The 13,615-nt window shown below is 54.3% G+C and overlaps 1 protein-coding gene across 1 annotated transcript in view; it reads right to left on the reverse strand.

Moving 5' to 3' along the window:
- The window catches only part of CACNA1E (calcium voltage-gated channel subunit alpha1 E), a 104,681-nt gene that overhangs the window by 36,726 nt on the left and 54,340 nt on the right, over window positions 1-13,615 (reverse strand). The window contains exons 13-26 of the mRNA XM_059477931.1: window positions 12,147-12,259; window positions 11,795-11,907; window positions 11,545-11,676; window positions 11,166-11,238; window positions 10,696-10,813; window positions 9,958-10,025; window positions 8,259-8,356; window positions 5,336-5,392; window positions 3,518-4,102; window positions 3,134-3,408; window positions 2,377-2,536; window positions 1,735-1,864; window positions 1,184-1,243; window positions 807-913 (exon numbers count right to left, since the gene is read on the reverse strand). Of these exons, the coding sequence (XP_059333914.1) occupies window positions 807-913; window positions 1,184-1,243; window positions 1,735-1,864; window positions 2,377-2,536; window positions 3,134-3,408; window positions 3,518-4,102; window positions 5,336-5,392; window positions 8,259-8,356; window positions 9,958-10,025; window positions 10,696-10,813; window positions 11,166-11,238; window positions 11,545-11,676; window positions 11,795-11,907; window positions 12,147-12,259 (2,089 nt within the window). The remainder of the gene's footprint in view (window positions 1-806; window positions 914-1,183; window positions 1,244-1,734; window positions 1,865-2,376; window positions 2,537-3,133; window positions 3,409-3,517; window positions 4,103-5,335; window positions 5,393-8,258; window positions 8,357-9,957; window positions 10,026-10,695; window positions 10,814-11,165; window positions 11,239-11,544; window positions 11,677-11,794; window positions 11,908-12,146; window positions 12,260-13,615) is intronic.

A 13,615-nucleotide genomic window follows, 5' to 3' on the forward strand; every position in this document is an offset into this window, starting at 1 on the left:
TTAGTATAGTTTTAATGTATATCATAAAATAATAAATCAAGCCTTCTGAAACATGGAGTCAGATCCTCGTCTCTTCCCTCATCCTGAGACCCTTGTGAATGCTGTCACAGCACCCCCTGCCCCAGCCAGCAGCACAGGGCACATCAGAGCAGCAGGAAACTCATCCCTGCGTGCTCCTGCCCTCCATGGCACACCCCAGTAGCCACAGGTGCCACAAGCTCAGTGCCAGGGCCCAATCTCCAAGCAATGCTCAGTGGGGATGCTGCAGGGCAAGCACACAGCCCTCTCTGTGATGCCTCAGAGGATACTGGCACAAGCCCCACCAGCCTCATCCCCATTCCTGCAGGGGTCCAGAGCAATGTCCCACTCAGACCAGAGGGAAAAGTCACCAGCCAGGGCTACCATTTCCAGCACAAATGTGTTCGCAGGGCAGCTCCACCTAGCAGGCTGCAGCTTTTGCTGTCTCTGTGCACCCCAAGATGCATGACAGGTGTGTAACTCCAGGTCCGGCCCCTTTAAGCCATTTCCCCCGTCTCTAACAGTCCCTTCTGCTCTGTTTCAAATCCACTTGCACCAGAAACTTCTTCCTAGCATCTCCAGCTTTCCTTGCCTTGCTCCCTGCCTGCTTTCTCATCAGCTTCTGCCAACCAGGAGAAACATCTTTGGAGCAGCCACACACCACTGCCAGGAGCCATACCAGAAATAAAATACAAAACAAAATCAGAGTTTAGTAGCCACAGCACACAATTTCACCCTTCTCCCAGCCCAGGGGAGGCATGGAGCTGACAAGGACAAGGGCCACTTACGCCAAGGCAAAAGCCACCAGCGCTCCCACCACCACGATGAAATCAAGGATATTCCAGAGGTCTCGGAAGTAGGAGCCATCCTGCAGGATCAAGCCCTGGTCAATCATCTGGAGGGGAGATACAGAGAGAAAAACAGGCAGGGGATGAGCAGCTCAGACACCAAGCTGGGGGACAGGGACACTGCAGACACATCCCAGAGTCCTGGCTGTAGGACTTGGTATTTTGTGGAAGCCTCGGGGCTGATAAAGGAGGTGCTGAGCACTCTGGACCAGCATTGCTGAGAACCAGACTTTAAGGTCTCCACCTTCTAAATTGAGGACCAGAACTGCAGAACTGAGCTATTTCCCAGGGAAGCTGCATCCTGTCAGGGCTCTTACCTTGATCACCATCTCGAAGGTGAAGACACCAGTGAAGACGTAGTCGAAATACCTCAGCACCTGCAGACAGAGGGCACAGGTGCTCTGCAGCTGCTCCTCAGCAAACTGTGCCCACCCAGACACCCAGATACAGCAGCTTGCTTAGCTCAGGGACAGCAAAATGGGGTTGGTTTGTTTGTCCCAAACCCAGCCTCGTCCCTAAGAGTTCAGGACAGCCCCAAACCCAGCCTGTGCAGGCAGGAGGGAACCATTCCCCATGCAAATGGCTTGGAAATGACACTGCTAGCCAGGATCACCTGCCCCACACCGGTACCAGCATCTCCCCAGTCCAAGGCACTTTACAGCTGACCAGGCATCCTGGTCTCTCCCCAGGCTCTAAACCCCACGTGGGGGAAGCTGGGGGTGACTCCCACGGTTCACAACAGAATGTGATGGGGCAGAAATCAGATTCCACAGCACAATGCATGTGCCACCATGGGCTGCCCTGATCCCTCAAACCCTGCAGGAGCTCTGCCTGCCCTGGTGGGGGAGCAGGAAGGGGTTGCAATCACTTTGTTGCGGTCGGAGTTGGTGAGGACGGGATCCTCGGCGGCGAGGGCGATGCTGCTGGCAGCAATCACCAGCAGGATGCACATCTCGAAGTAGCGCAGGTTCACGATGTAGTGGCAGGCCCTCCTCACCCTGCAGGGACACACACCCCACCCGTGAGTCCCTGGCAGGATACAGCCACAGCCCTTGTGCAAAGCCCATCCCATGATGCCACCTTCCAGGGTGGGGAGATGGGCAGCAAAGCCTGAGGAGCAGAAGAAGGGAGCCCAAGGGGTGTTTGGGCTTGTTGGTCCCTCTTTCCAGCTGTCTCAGCCCCACAGCCAGGCAGGGAGAGTCCCCAAGAAATTGGGGTGCTTACTCTTCCAGGCTGCTGCTGGGTCTGGGGAAGAGCTACAGAGCAGCAGAAAACTGCAGGTAAATATAACAAACAAGGAATAAAAATCCCAGTTTAGAAATCAGCAGTTTGGGAGAGAGCCATGCCACAGAGGGAGAGCAATGTGGGGCTTGGGGAGCTCTGTGGCTGCTTTGGGAGCATGTTTCGGAGACACTCATCTCCCTTCTCACAGGGATTTCCTGGTTTTGGTGATGTCTGGGGCTCCTTCCCCTTGCAGCCCTCCCCAGCCCCAGAGTGAAAAACATCTCACGGGTTGGTGGTGCTGAAGATGAACATGGAGCTGTGCGGCACCATGGCTTTGCCCGTCTCGCTCTTTTCCTTCTTCCTCTTCTTCTTCTCCATTTCTTCCTCATCCTCTTTGGTCTCAGCCTCCTTTAAGGGGCTGGCTTCGCCATCTGTCTTGTTGCTAACTGCAGGAAAGCGAGAGCCTTTGCCCGACCTTGCACCCAGACAACACCCTGGGATGTCCCTGCCACCCCCCCAAATTCCTGCTCTGAATCCCTGTGCGGTCACAGGGAGAGGGACTAGGCAGGAAGAAAACACACCAGCTGCTGGCATGGAGCAGATAAAATGGGTTTAACAAGGCCACTTTTCACCTTGCTGGTTAATTAATAACACTGTTTAAAGCAGTTCACCTTGACAGCCAGGATGCTGCTAAGGGGTTTGAGTGACAGTGAGCTGCCTGAAGCTATAGATGTTCCAGGAAAAACAGGGAATGCCAGAGTTTTGCCCAGGCAGAGAGGAAAGGGAAATGATGAATTGGATGAAGGGGTGGTGGGAAATGATGGATCAGATGAAGGGGTGGATGGGAAGAGGTGAGAAAGGGGATGCTGGCGCATCGGTGTTTGGGTCCCCCTGCAAAACTGGGGTGAGGTGCTGCAAGGAGCAGCGCGGAGATCCCCCCAGCTGATGGATGCAGACAGGACAACCCACACAAGCAGCTTTCCACCCCCACAGGGTCCCCAAGGGCTGGGAGAGGGGCTCAGGAAAGAGAGAGGGGTCCTCACTCTGTACCACAGCGGAGTCGTGCACATCGATCATGATGGCCGTGCTCTCGGTGGCCTTCTCGGTGTTGGGGGTGATGGAGGACAGGTCGGGCTCACTGCGGCTCACACTGCGGCTGGGCTCCAGCAGCGCCTGCTCGCTCGTGTCCGGGCTGCTGCACTCCTGCTCCGTCAGTGTGCCCGTCCTCCCCTGGCACAGCTCGGCTGCCACGTGTGGGGGGCTGCCCCTCTTGGCGGTGCCAATCAGATCAGCGTCGCCAGCAGGGACCCCATTTGTCCTGCAGTAGGGACAGGGGAGAAAAGGAGGTGTGAGAAGATACAGGGGCAGGAGATGGAGAGAATTTGAGGAGCTGTGAGGATTGCAATATGTCCTCTGCAGGTACCAACCTGATGGACTCCCCGCTCGCCTCTGGCTCCCCGGGAATCAGCGCCTCTGTAGCAGCCACATCCCCGCGCCGGTCCCCATCCTGTGTCCCCTCAGCAGCGCTGACCTCCTCCAGCCCCATCTCCTGGCTGGCCGAGCGGCTCCCCAATATGCCAGCTGTGTCCTTGCCCTCCACACGGGCTCTGCGGTGCCGGCTGCGCCGCTGGCTCTGCCTCATCCTCGCCCTGTCCTCCATGCTGCCTCCTGCCCCATCCTGCTCTCCTGGCTCACAGTTCCCGTGGCAAGACTTCTGCTGCCACATGTCCCGCTTGGCCCGGGGTGATGTCCTCTCCTCCCCACCACCGGGGTTGGCCCCTGGCAGCGGCTGCTCGGGTCCTTCACGCTCTGCCTTGCCCTGCTCCTCGGCGCATTTCTCCAGGGTGACTCCTTCCCCGGGTCTCTTCCTGCGGAAGATGCTGGCGTGGGGGTTGATGAGGGGCGGCTCATCCTTGTTGATGCCCTCCTGGCTGGACATCTGCATGTGCCGGCGAAGCTGGCTGGTGCGCTGCTCCCACACCGACATGTGGTGCCTCCGCCGCCGCTCCCGCCTGCAACGGGGCACGGCCAGGGGTCACCATCCCGGCTGCCCTCAGCATCCCCCCGCTGAAACACCCACCCTGGATCTCATCTGGGAACCCCAGGCACAAGGAAGCACCACCACCAGGGTTACAGGCTCAATGGTGTGCCACTGAGAATTAGATATTTTCTTGTAGGTAGAGGCTCAGTAGGAGTACGAAAACATAGGCTTGGATTATCGCTACTGCTGCCTCTAGGATAGTTAGTAAGAAGAAAACTAGTAAGGTTAGGAGTGAATCTGCTGGTATTTGTGGAGAACAGGGCTGTTGTGGCTGTAGAGATGAGTTGGATGAAAAGGTGGTCTGCTGTGAGGTTGGCTGTTAGGCATACACCCAGTGCTAATGGGCAAATAAGTAGACTTGTTGTCTCGATTAGGATTAGGGCAAGGATTAGTGGGGTGGGGGTGCCTTCTGGTAGGAGGTGGCCTAGTGAAGCAGAGGGTTGGTTTCACAGTCCTGTTAGGAGGGTGGTTAGTCATAGGGGGAAGGCTAGGGCCAAGTTTATAGACAGTTGGGTGGTTCATCAGTGTCCCTCTGGTGCTGGGAGTGTGCTTGTGTCCCTTCAGAAAGCATCAGGCTGATGGGTGACCAGCCCCAGCAGCCTCGCTGCTGCCCTGAAGCTTTCAGGCAGCAAGTCCAGCTTCTGGGAGCAGCCAGCATCCTGGTTTGCCCTATCCCACACAGGCAGAGACCACCTTCCCTTTGTGTGGACACCTTAAATACGGGCCAAGCCCTCTTGCTGCACCCAGGGACCTCTCCTCGCCTCTCTCCCAGCACATCCAGGTACAAAGCCAGACCTGAGGCTTGAGGAGCAGCGATTTTGAGGGGAAGGAGCTGCACTGGGCTTCTGGGCTACACCACTAAACTTCTGCAGCGTGGTAAAACAACACCCTGGAGAAGACAAGACGTGCCCTTCCCGACACCCCCGCAGCACAGGGAAAACACCCAGGAGCACAGACGGGCACGGGCACTGCTCACACCCCACTGCAAACCCATGGGCAGCGAGCCATGGGTGGGCACTGGCACCGCGGCACTGCGCACGGGGATCCGCACACAGCGGGGAAAACGGGGCACACGGATACAGCACACACACACACACAATGAATTCCCACTCCCGAGGGGAGTGGGGCGTGCCCCGGCCCCGCGGACGGACGCACAGACAGCACAGGAGGCACAGACGGACACGCGCCCCCGCCGCCCACATACAGGTGGCTGCTGCGTGGCTCCCACATCGACATGTGGTGTCTCCTCCGCCTGTCTCTTCTGCGGAGGAAAAACAAACGGGTTCAATCCCCTCCTTCCACTCGTGTGGGCAGCGCACAGAGCTGTCCCCCCTCCCTGGGCAGGGCTCCTCCTGGCCCTGGGCATCCCACGGGCACGCTGGTCACAGGCGGGCACACTCCAGCTGGCACTCTGCTCCCTGGGAGCCTTCCCCACACCAGTGCAGGCTCCAGTCCTTCAGAACCTCTGAGACATCCTTGGATACTTAGCCTCTGTCTCAGACTGCTCCAAATTCACTTCTCCCAAGAAACATGGGAGCAATGCATCAAGCCAGCCCTGAGATGCTCAGAGCCACCACCATGAGCTGCTGCTGCCCTGGGAGCACAGAGGGGAAGGTGAACTTCCCCAGCAAACACAAAGCACAAGGCCAGGCTGAGATGCCACAGAGCTGCTGTCACCTGAGCAGCCCCCACACAGAGCAAGTTAACAGGGCTGGCAGGGTGAGATTCCAGGCATTAACCTTTGCCTCAGCATAGAAAGGATTCAGATACACACAACTCCAAGAACTCTGCCCTGAGAATATGCAATCATAGAAACACAGAACATCTTGAGCTCAAAGGGACCTACAAGGATCATTCAATCCAGCTCCCAGCCCTGCACAGGACAACCCTGAGAATGCCACTGTGTGCCTGAAAGCACTGCCCAAATGCTTCTTGAGCTCTGGCAGGCTCACTTCCCAACAGTTTGAAGGCATTCCCCTTGTCCTATCACTTGTCAAAAACCACCTTGTCAAAAATCCCTCTTCAGCCCTCTCAAGGTGCTCCAAGGTCTCCAGGCCTAACAACCTCAGCCCTCCCAGCTCACGGGAGAGCCGCTCCAGTCATGCCAGTGCTTATGGTCTCCATGGATCCCCATGCATGGGGAGGCCTCAGTGCCACGCTGGAGGCAGGGCTGGAGCTGCCAGCACCCACATCATCCCCACAATGAGCTGCAGAGCCTCCAGACACACCCACGCAGCACGTCCAGCACCAATGCATGCCGGGGCATTGTTCAACGCGCGCAGTGCCCAGCTGGCAGCCCCAAGCCAGCTGCTCCCAGCTGTGCAAACACAGAGCTCCCACACCATCCCTGGCCATGTGAGAACACCCATCCATGCCCACACTGCCAGCAGGAATGCCCGTGCCAGCCTGCATGCACCAGGCACCCGCAGGGAAATGGAGCCACCAAAGGCAGGGCCTGGCTCTGAGCTCCCATCTGTGCCAGCTCTGCTCTGCCCTAGCCACCTCTGTGTTGTCCCTCCACAAGCTCAGCACCACCAAAAGCACACCAAACCTGAGGCTGGCTACATCATCAAGCCTAACCCGTGGCATCTACTGACCCCAGTCCATCCTGGTGAGTGGGAGGAGCTGGAAAAAAAGCCCCATGAATATCAATAGCTCCCTTTCAACGCAACCAGAACAACAAGGAAAGGTTGAAAAGATCTGTTTTCCCAACCAACTCTGTCTGGCAATGACTAGAGAGCTCTTTTGGGGATGTGCAGTGTGGGCAAATCTTTTATTGCCCTAATATATTCCATCTCCCCCTCTTCCTCTCTCCTATCTGTCCATTCCTTAGCCTCTCCCGCTGCCTAAAGCTCTCTATTCCCTCACTTCATCCAACACATTCCCACTGGTATCCAGAAACAGAGCCAGCATAGACTCCACCACCTCTCCCCTAACCCCCCTAGTACTTGTGCAGACAGATTTGTTATGAACATCAGCCCCAATCCAGGGTAAAATCTGTGGCTGCTGGGGGGTCAGGCAGGCATTACAAGCACACCCCATTCCTGCTACCCCTAAAACCAGCATCCGACAGCATCCCACCACTGCCAAACCAGGGAGGGGGCCATTCCCAAGGCTGCCTCTGACCCCCCCAGATCAGCCCTCTCCTGAAGACAGCAGTTTCTCTCCGCAAATCTGCAAAGAGATTCTGCCTTGTACAAGCTTGGCTGTGTTTCAAAGCATAACAAAACCTAAAATTCCCTGGGAAGGGATTCTATTAAAAAAAAAATAAAAAAAAAAATAAAAAGAGGGGGGAAAAAATAAAATAATCCCTTCAGCTGTACTGAAATGTACTGTTTTGGGAAACAAATCAAAATGCCTCATTCCAATGTTGACTTTGAAAGTTTTATGTGATTTAGACCATATGACACCGCAAAATAAAGAGAAAAAAGGCAGCTAGGAAGGAAAAAACAGAGATTTCTCCTGCTGAAATGCAGAGACAAGGCTTCTTAACACCATGCTGGAGGTTTATGTGATTTGGGGCTTTTTTTTTTCGCACCCAAATCAAATTTTTGAACAATCAAACATGGTTTCACAAACCTGCTCCATCTTCCCTAACTGCATTGGCTCCCAAGGAAGGAGCCCGAGGGAGATTTGTGACACCACTGCTCCCTTCTCCCCCAGCCCTGGCTGCTCTCCTGCAGCTCTGCCATGAAGAAACACTCCCCAGGAACAAATATCATCCCTCCTCAAGAATAACTCGAGATACCTTCCTCCTCCCCCAGCCTCCTACCATCAGCCCCGAGTGCTTGAGCTCTATATTTGGGGCAGAAAGCCTCTTTTAGCATATTTTTGCCATGCCCAAGCACTGAGGCTGCAGCTTGGTGTAGAGGGTGGCAATTTCAAGAGCTCCCTGGAGAGCTGTCACGTCTCCAAAAGCACTGCTGCTCATGGGGAGCACACTCCTATACCTCCATCCATCCTCAAGGAAGATGCCCAGAGAGGGACTCACCCCATGTGGGGACCCCTTTTTTCTTGTTGGCAGTCCCCCATAACCAGACAGGCCAGGCTATGCTGCAGCTCTGTGCCCTTCTGAGCCTGGCTGGGCTCAGGGGGAGTCACCAGGAGGGTGTTGGGGAGTCACTCACTCAATAGCAGGCATGTTTGGGGCAGACATGGGGCTGACTTCTTTGGCTTTCTGCAGGGCATGCTTCTGGTTAAAGGCCTCCTCTTCCTCCTGCTCATCCTGTAGAGAAAAGAGGGGCTTTGCTCAGTGGGATGTTGGTGTTCTGAGGGAAAACTCAGCCACTGGGAGCAGTGAGGGATGTGCAGGGCAACTCTGGATGCCAAGGCTTGAGGGGTTGAGGGGGATCTGTACTTCTGATGCCTTGGGGCGGCTGCCTAGAACAGAGGCTAGACAAGGTTAAGAGGATACAGTGGGTATTCATTAAAGGATAGTAGATACACCTTAAATAGGTACACTTTGGGCAGTCAAAAGCCTCCTGGAGGGGCTACACCTAAGATGGATGTATACCAAAATGGTCACAAGTTTCTCAAACAATTATAAATTTGGTCCATTTACATTTCAGGGGTTAATCCTCCAATGACAGCTTCAGGTAATGAAGTCGTTTACCCTCAGTTTGCTCCCCCCCATTTCACTTTTTGTTCATACTTTTTGGGGCCTGAGGTTGTGAGGCGTCCTTGAGTTTCAGGCCCAGAGGGATTGTTTTGTCTGAACAAATTGTGAAGACAGCAGCTAACATTCTATGTGGAGTTTAGAGTTGTGCAGTAATGCAGTACAGGATTTGAAAAAAATATAAAATTTTAAGGCATCACTTCCAGAGACACTTTATTTCCCTTGTGCTGTGGGGATGCAGGTTCCCCACTACCCCAGATCTTCCCCAAGGCATCAGGGCTGCTCACAAAAGGGAACCCAGCCCACTCCAGGCATGAGCTGGGCTGAGCACGGTGGGACAACCCCAGAGAGCACAGACCAGCTCAGCCCTCCCTCCTTCACAGCCACAGGGGCCAGACAGGCATCCCCCAAACCGGGTGGGAGGTAAGGCATCCATGAATGACCCCGGCAGAGCCCGGATTGCTTTAATGAGTACGGCTGTGTCTCCCGAGCGAGGAATGTCATTAGGAGTCATTAGCGAGCATTCAGCCTTTTCAAAAACTCAGCGCCCTCTTAATTGATGCTGCTGATACCCGTGGGGCTCCCCTGGAGGTGCCATCCGCACCCTCCCACCGTGGGAGGACCCCTGCACACACCCTTCAGGCAAACCATGCCCCCTTTTTGGTCAGATTTACACCTGCATGGAAATCTCCAGTGAGCCCCAGGGACATAACAGCACCAGCTCCACAAAAATCTGGGCACCACAGAATCACTGGTTTGCTCCAAAGAGTGGCACTGACCATTGCAGCTCTCTCCTGCTCACCATTATCCAGATGGTGCCCCAACAATTTCGAGTTCCACAAATATTCCCCAGCATGGTCTTAAAAGGAGCTGAGCAGCAGCCTAAATTGCATCCTAAATCACATCTGCTGCCCACATCTGTGGGCAAATGGGGAATAAATATTGGCACCACTGGAAAATGCTTCCCACTCCACATCTCCAGAGTGCTCGGGCAGATAACAGTCCCCACATCAGGTCCCACCCAACAGATGAGGATTATCTCCATCTGACTGATGGCAAACGGGACTGGGGAGTTTAAATAACGAAATAAAGCCATACTTGAAGTGTGGGTGTTTCTGCAAAGACCAGCAGGTTTAAGCATTCTCCCAAATCAAAGCCTAAATGGCTTTGCCCCCACTCTGTCCCCGGGAGAAGGAGCAGCAGGAACAAACCTTGGTGAGCTCCTGGGCGTTGGCCAGGTTGTCCACGGCGATGGCCAAGAAGACGTTCAGCAGAGTATCTGAGAGCAGCTAAGGATGCACAAGCCGTGTGTTAAGGACATGTGTATCTGCAGCTCCCAAGGAGCCCAGCCAGAGGCACAAACTCCTCACCCATCCCACAGCCCTCAGTGCCCTTCCCCACGGCTCCTTCTCTGCCCTTGGGGCACCCACAGGTGCGTGGTGGGTGTCCCTAACCTGGGAGGGGAAGGACATGTCTATGAGGAACATTTGAAGGAACTGGGGATATTTAGCCTGGAGAAGAGGAGGCTCAGAGGTGACCTTATTGCTCTCTGCACCTTCCTGAAGGGAGGTTGCAGACAGCTGGGGTTGGTCTTTTTCTCCAGGCAGTACTGACAGAACCAGAGGACACAGTCTCAAGCTACGTCAGGGAAGGTGTAGGTTGGATATTATGAAAAAGGTTTTCACCCAAAGAATAATAAAGTACTGGAATGCTCTTCCCAGGGAGGTGGTAGAATCACCATCTCTGGATGTGTTTAAAAAAAGACTGGACATGGCACTTGGTGCTATAGTTTAGTTGAGGCGTTAGGGCATAGGTTGGACTCGGTGATTGGAAGAGGTCTCTTCCAACCCCATTATTCTGTGATTCTGGGATTCTGTGAAGGGGACGCCCCTGGGGAGGATGAGGAGGTGGGGTTGTCAGCACAGAAAGCCCAGCAGCCCGGTGGATACAGTTCCCAAACAAGGTGAGGACGATGAAGTAGATGGAGGACCACATCCCTGAACGCACACCTCCCTGGGAGCGGATGCCGTTGTACATCACCTCGTTCCAGTCCTCGCCCGTCAGGATCTGCGGGGACACAGGGCAACAGCTCTTTCACCTGCACAGCCCATCCCCTGCACATCTGTGCCAGCACATACAGGGACCCCCTGCAGTGGATAGCCCAGCTCTGCAGTGCCTGAGGGACATCCCACTGCGCACTGATGAGGATTCAAAGCCTCCTCAGAAGAGTTTTGAAACTCTTCACCTTCTGTAACAGAGTTCCCACCTCCTTCCATCTACTTTGTTGTGCAGAAGAGGGAGGAAGCAACAGCTGACAGAGAGGAATTTGTTTGGTGTAAAGAGCCCCTCCCAACCATGGGGGAGAAACCAGGTGGTGCCAAGTCCCTTTGCTTGGGTCTCCTGGCAGCCCAGCTCCTACCTGGAACACCGTCATGATGGCTGCAGGGAAGGTGTCAAAGTTGGCCGAGGGAGTCCCATCCATGAAATTAAACCTGCAAAGGGAACCAGGTGGGTGAAATGCCAAGGTCACCAAACCCCTGACTGCTGCTGTGCTACCAGTTGTCTTTAGCAGGACCTTTCCCCACTCTAAAAAAGGTCTCCTGAGCATTTGGTGTCAGAAGCCAGAAGGTCTCCTGGCTAGAAGAGCCCACACAGCCCAAAGGCAGCCCTTGAGCAGGGATTTTTGTGTGGGAGGACATGGAGGGGGAAGGTACAGTCTTGCTGGGCCCCTGTAGAGGGTGTCCTCACTTGGCTATAACACCAAGAAACCCCTGTTCCTCAGCCTTGAAATGACATACCTGCCTCCAAACAGCTGCATTCCCAGCAGGGCAAAGACTACAATGAAGAGGAAGAGGAGGAAGAGCAGACTGATAATAGATTTCATGGAGCTCATCAGCGAGACCACTAAATTCCTCAGGGATGCCCAGTACCTAGAAAACAGAGATATTGCTGGAGCACTGCCAGTGATGCTGGAGAGCAGGAGGGACTGGATCTGGGCTGCAGGCACAGTCTGAGACAGGGTAACAGGCACTGACGGTGAGTACGCACTTGGTTATTTTAAATATCCTCAGGAGACGAAGAGCTCGTAGGACACTGATCCCAAAAGAGGTTCCTGGTCTGAATATAGCCCAAACCACTTCAAAGATGCTTCCCACTGTGACCTGAGAAGCAGACACAGCCACAAGTCAAAGACTCAGGATGGGCTGCTGCAGGGAATTTTAACATCCCCAAAGATGAGGCACCCACCACCCCGTCCAGGACCTGGTGTCTCAGGCTGTCCTGGCAGAAAGTGCTCCCTGACCACTGTGAGGGCCATCCCAATCTCCCCCTTGGAGTCTTGCATTGCAGAGCCCTGCCAAATATCTCCCCCCACACACCCAGCATCCCTGGGGCCGCTCACCCCACAGTCGAAGCAGTTGAAGGAAGAATGGAAGTAAAGGCGTGGCCCCATCCCGTACATCTTCAAGGACATCTCCAGAAGGAAGAGCCCAAGAAACAGGAACTCTGCATAGTCTGGAAGACAAAACCCAAGCGTGTTGGAGGCACTGAGGTGTGTGGGAGCATGCTGCATGCACCCACCAGCTGAGCATTCAGCACACCACAGAGATGGAACAAGTCAAGGACCACGCTGCATCCCCAAACTCTCAGGGTTTGGGATGAGGGAATTTGGTCCGTGAGGAGCTAAACCTCTGTATGTAACAGAGCATCAGGCCCATGAGTTAATCATTCAGGGAAGAGGCACCAGTGTCCCAGGGGATTGACAGGACCAGACATGGCTGGCACGGAGCAGTGCAGCTCTTTGGCATTAAACCTACAAAGGCATCAACCACGGGACACTGGAGGGGAATATTATCAACCTGGATTAAAATCATTGCATGGCTGGAATTTGGCCAGGGAAACAGAGCCAAACAGCCCAGAGCCAGTGAAAAGGCTTTCCAGCTATTTCATGAACATTTAGCAGGCAAGAGCCTGGCTCTTCACCTTTCCCAGAAGATGCTTCTCACCATGACCAGCTGCCACACCACACTGCAGCGTGCTGAAAGCCTGACTGGCCTGAGCCTACTGCTGCAGATTTGGGTAGAGCTGGGGCTCGACAGGGACATTTTCAAGGTGAGGAAGAATAACACATCTGAGAAAGCAGCACTGTCCCCACTGCAGCAGCTCAGGAGTGACACGTGGGGCTAACCATGCTGCTCTGCAGTAGCCCACACTGCAGCGTCCTTTAAGTACACTACACCATAAAGATGTAGTGTCCCTAAAGATGCAATGCTTCTGAGACCTGACCTTGTGCTCTGGCTGTGCTGAGCTCAGGGAGGCTCCATAACTGGGAATCTCCGAGCCTGGGATTCCCTCACCATGCTCAGCACAAGGATTTCAACCAGGGTATTCTGCCACGACCAGTCCCATCCCTGCAAATTTACACCTTTCCAGCAATGGCTTGTGCACATTCCAAGGTGGTTCTCCAGCAAACTTTCCATCACCACTGCTCACAATTTTGGGATAAACTCCACAGAGACTGGCAGTGTTTCTCTCTCATGACGTCAGACCTGAAGGACACAGAGGCAGCACAACTCCTCCGTGTTTGCTCACAAGGCTGAGACATCCCTCAGTGGCCATGGAGCCAAGGGCAAAGCTGAATTAAACACCTCTACATGGTCTTTGTTATCAACAATGGATGGAGCTGGGGTTATTCCCCACCCAGCTCCACACCAGTACAACTGTGGCTACGAAACGCAAGTAATAAATCACGCAATTATGAAAGTTTCTTTTTAGGTGAACAGAGAGGGGGGAATTGTGGGAATCCACAAAATTAGAGGGTTTTGGGAAAGCTGCAAAAGGCAAGCCCCAGAGGCAGTAGAACTGTGACTA

The sequence above is a fragment of the Ammospiza nelsoni genome, chromosome 9 (genome assembly GCF_027579445.1).
Source record: "Ammospiza nelsoni isolate bAmmNel1 chromosome 9, bAmmNel1.pri, whole genome shotgun sequence".
In the NCBI taxonomy this organism is placed as follows: Eukaryota; Metazoa; Chordata; class Aves; order Passeriformes; family Passerellidae; genus Ammospiza; species Ammospiza nelsoni.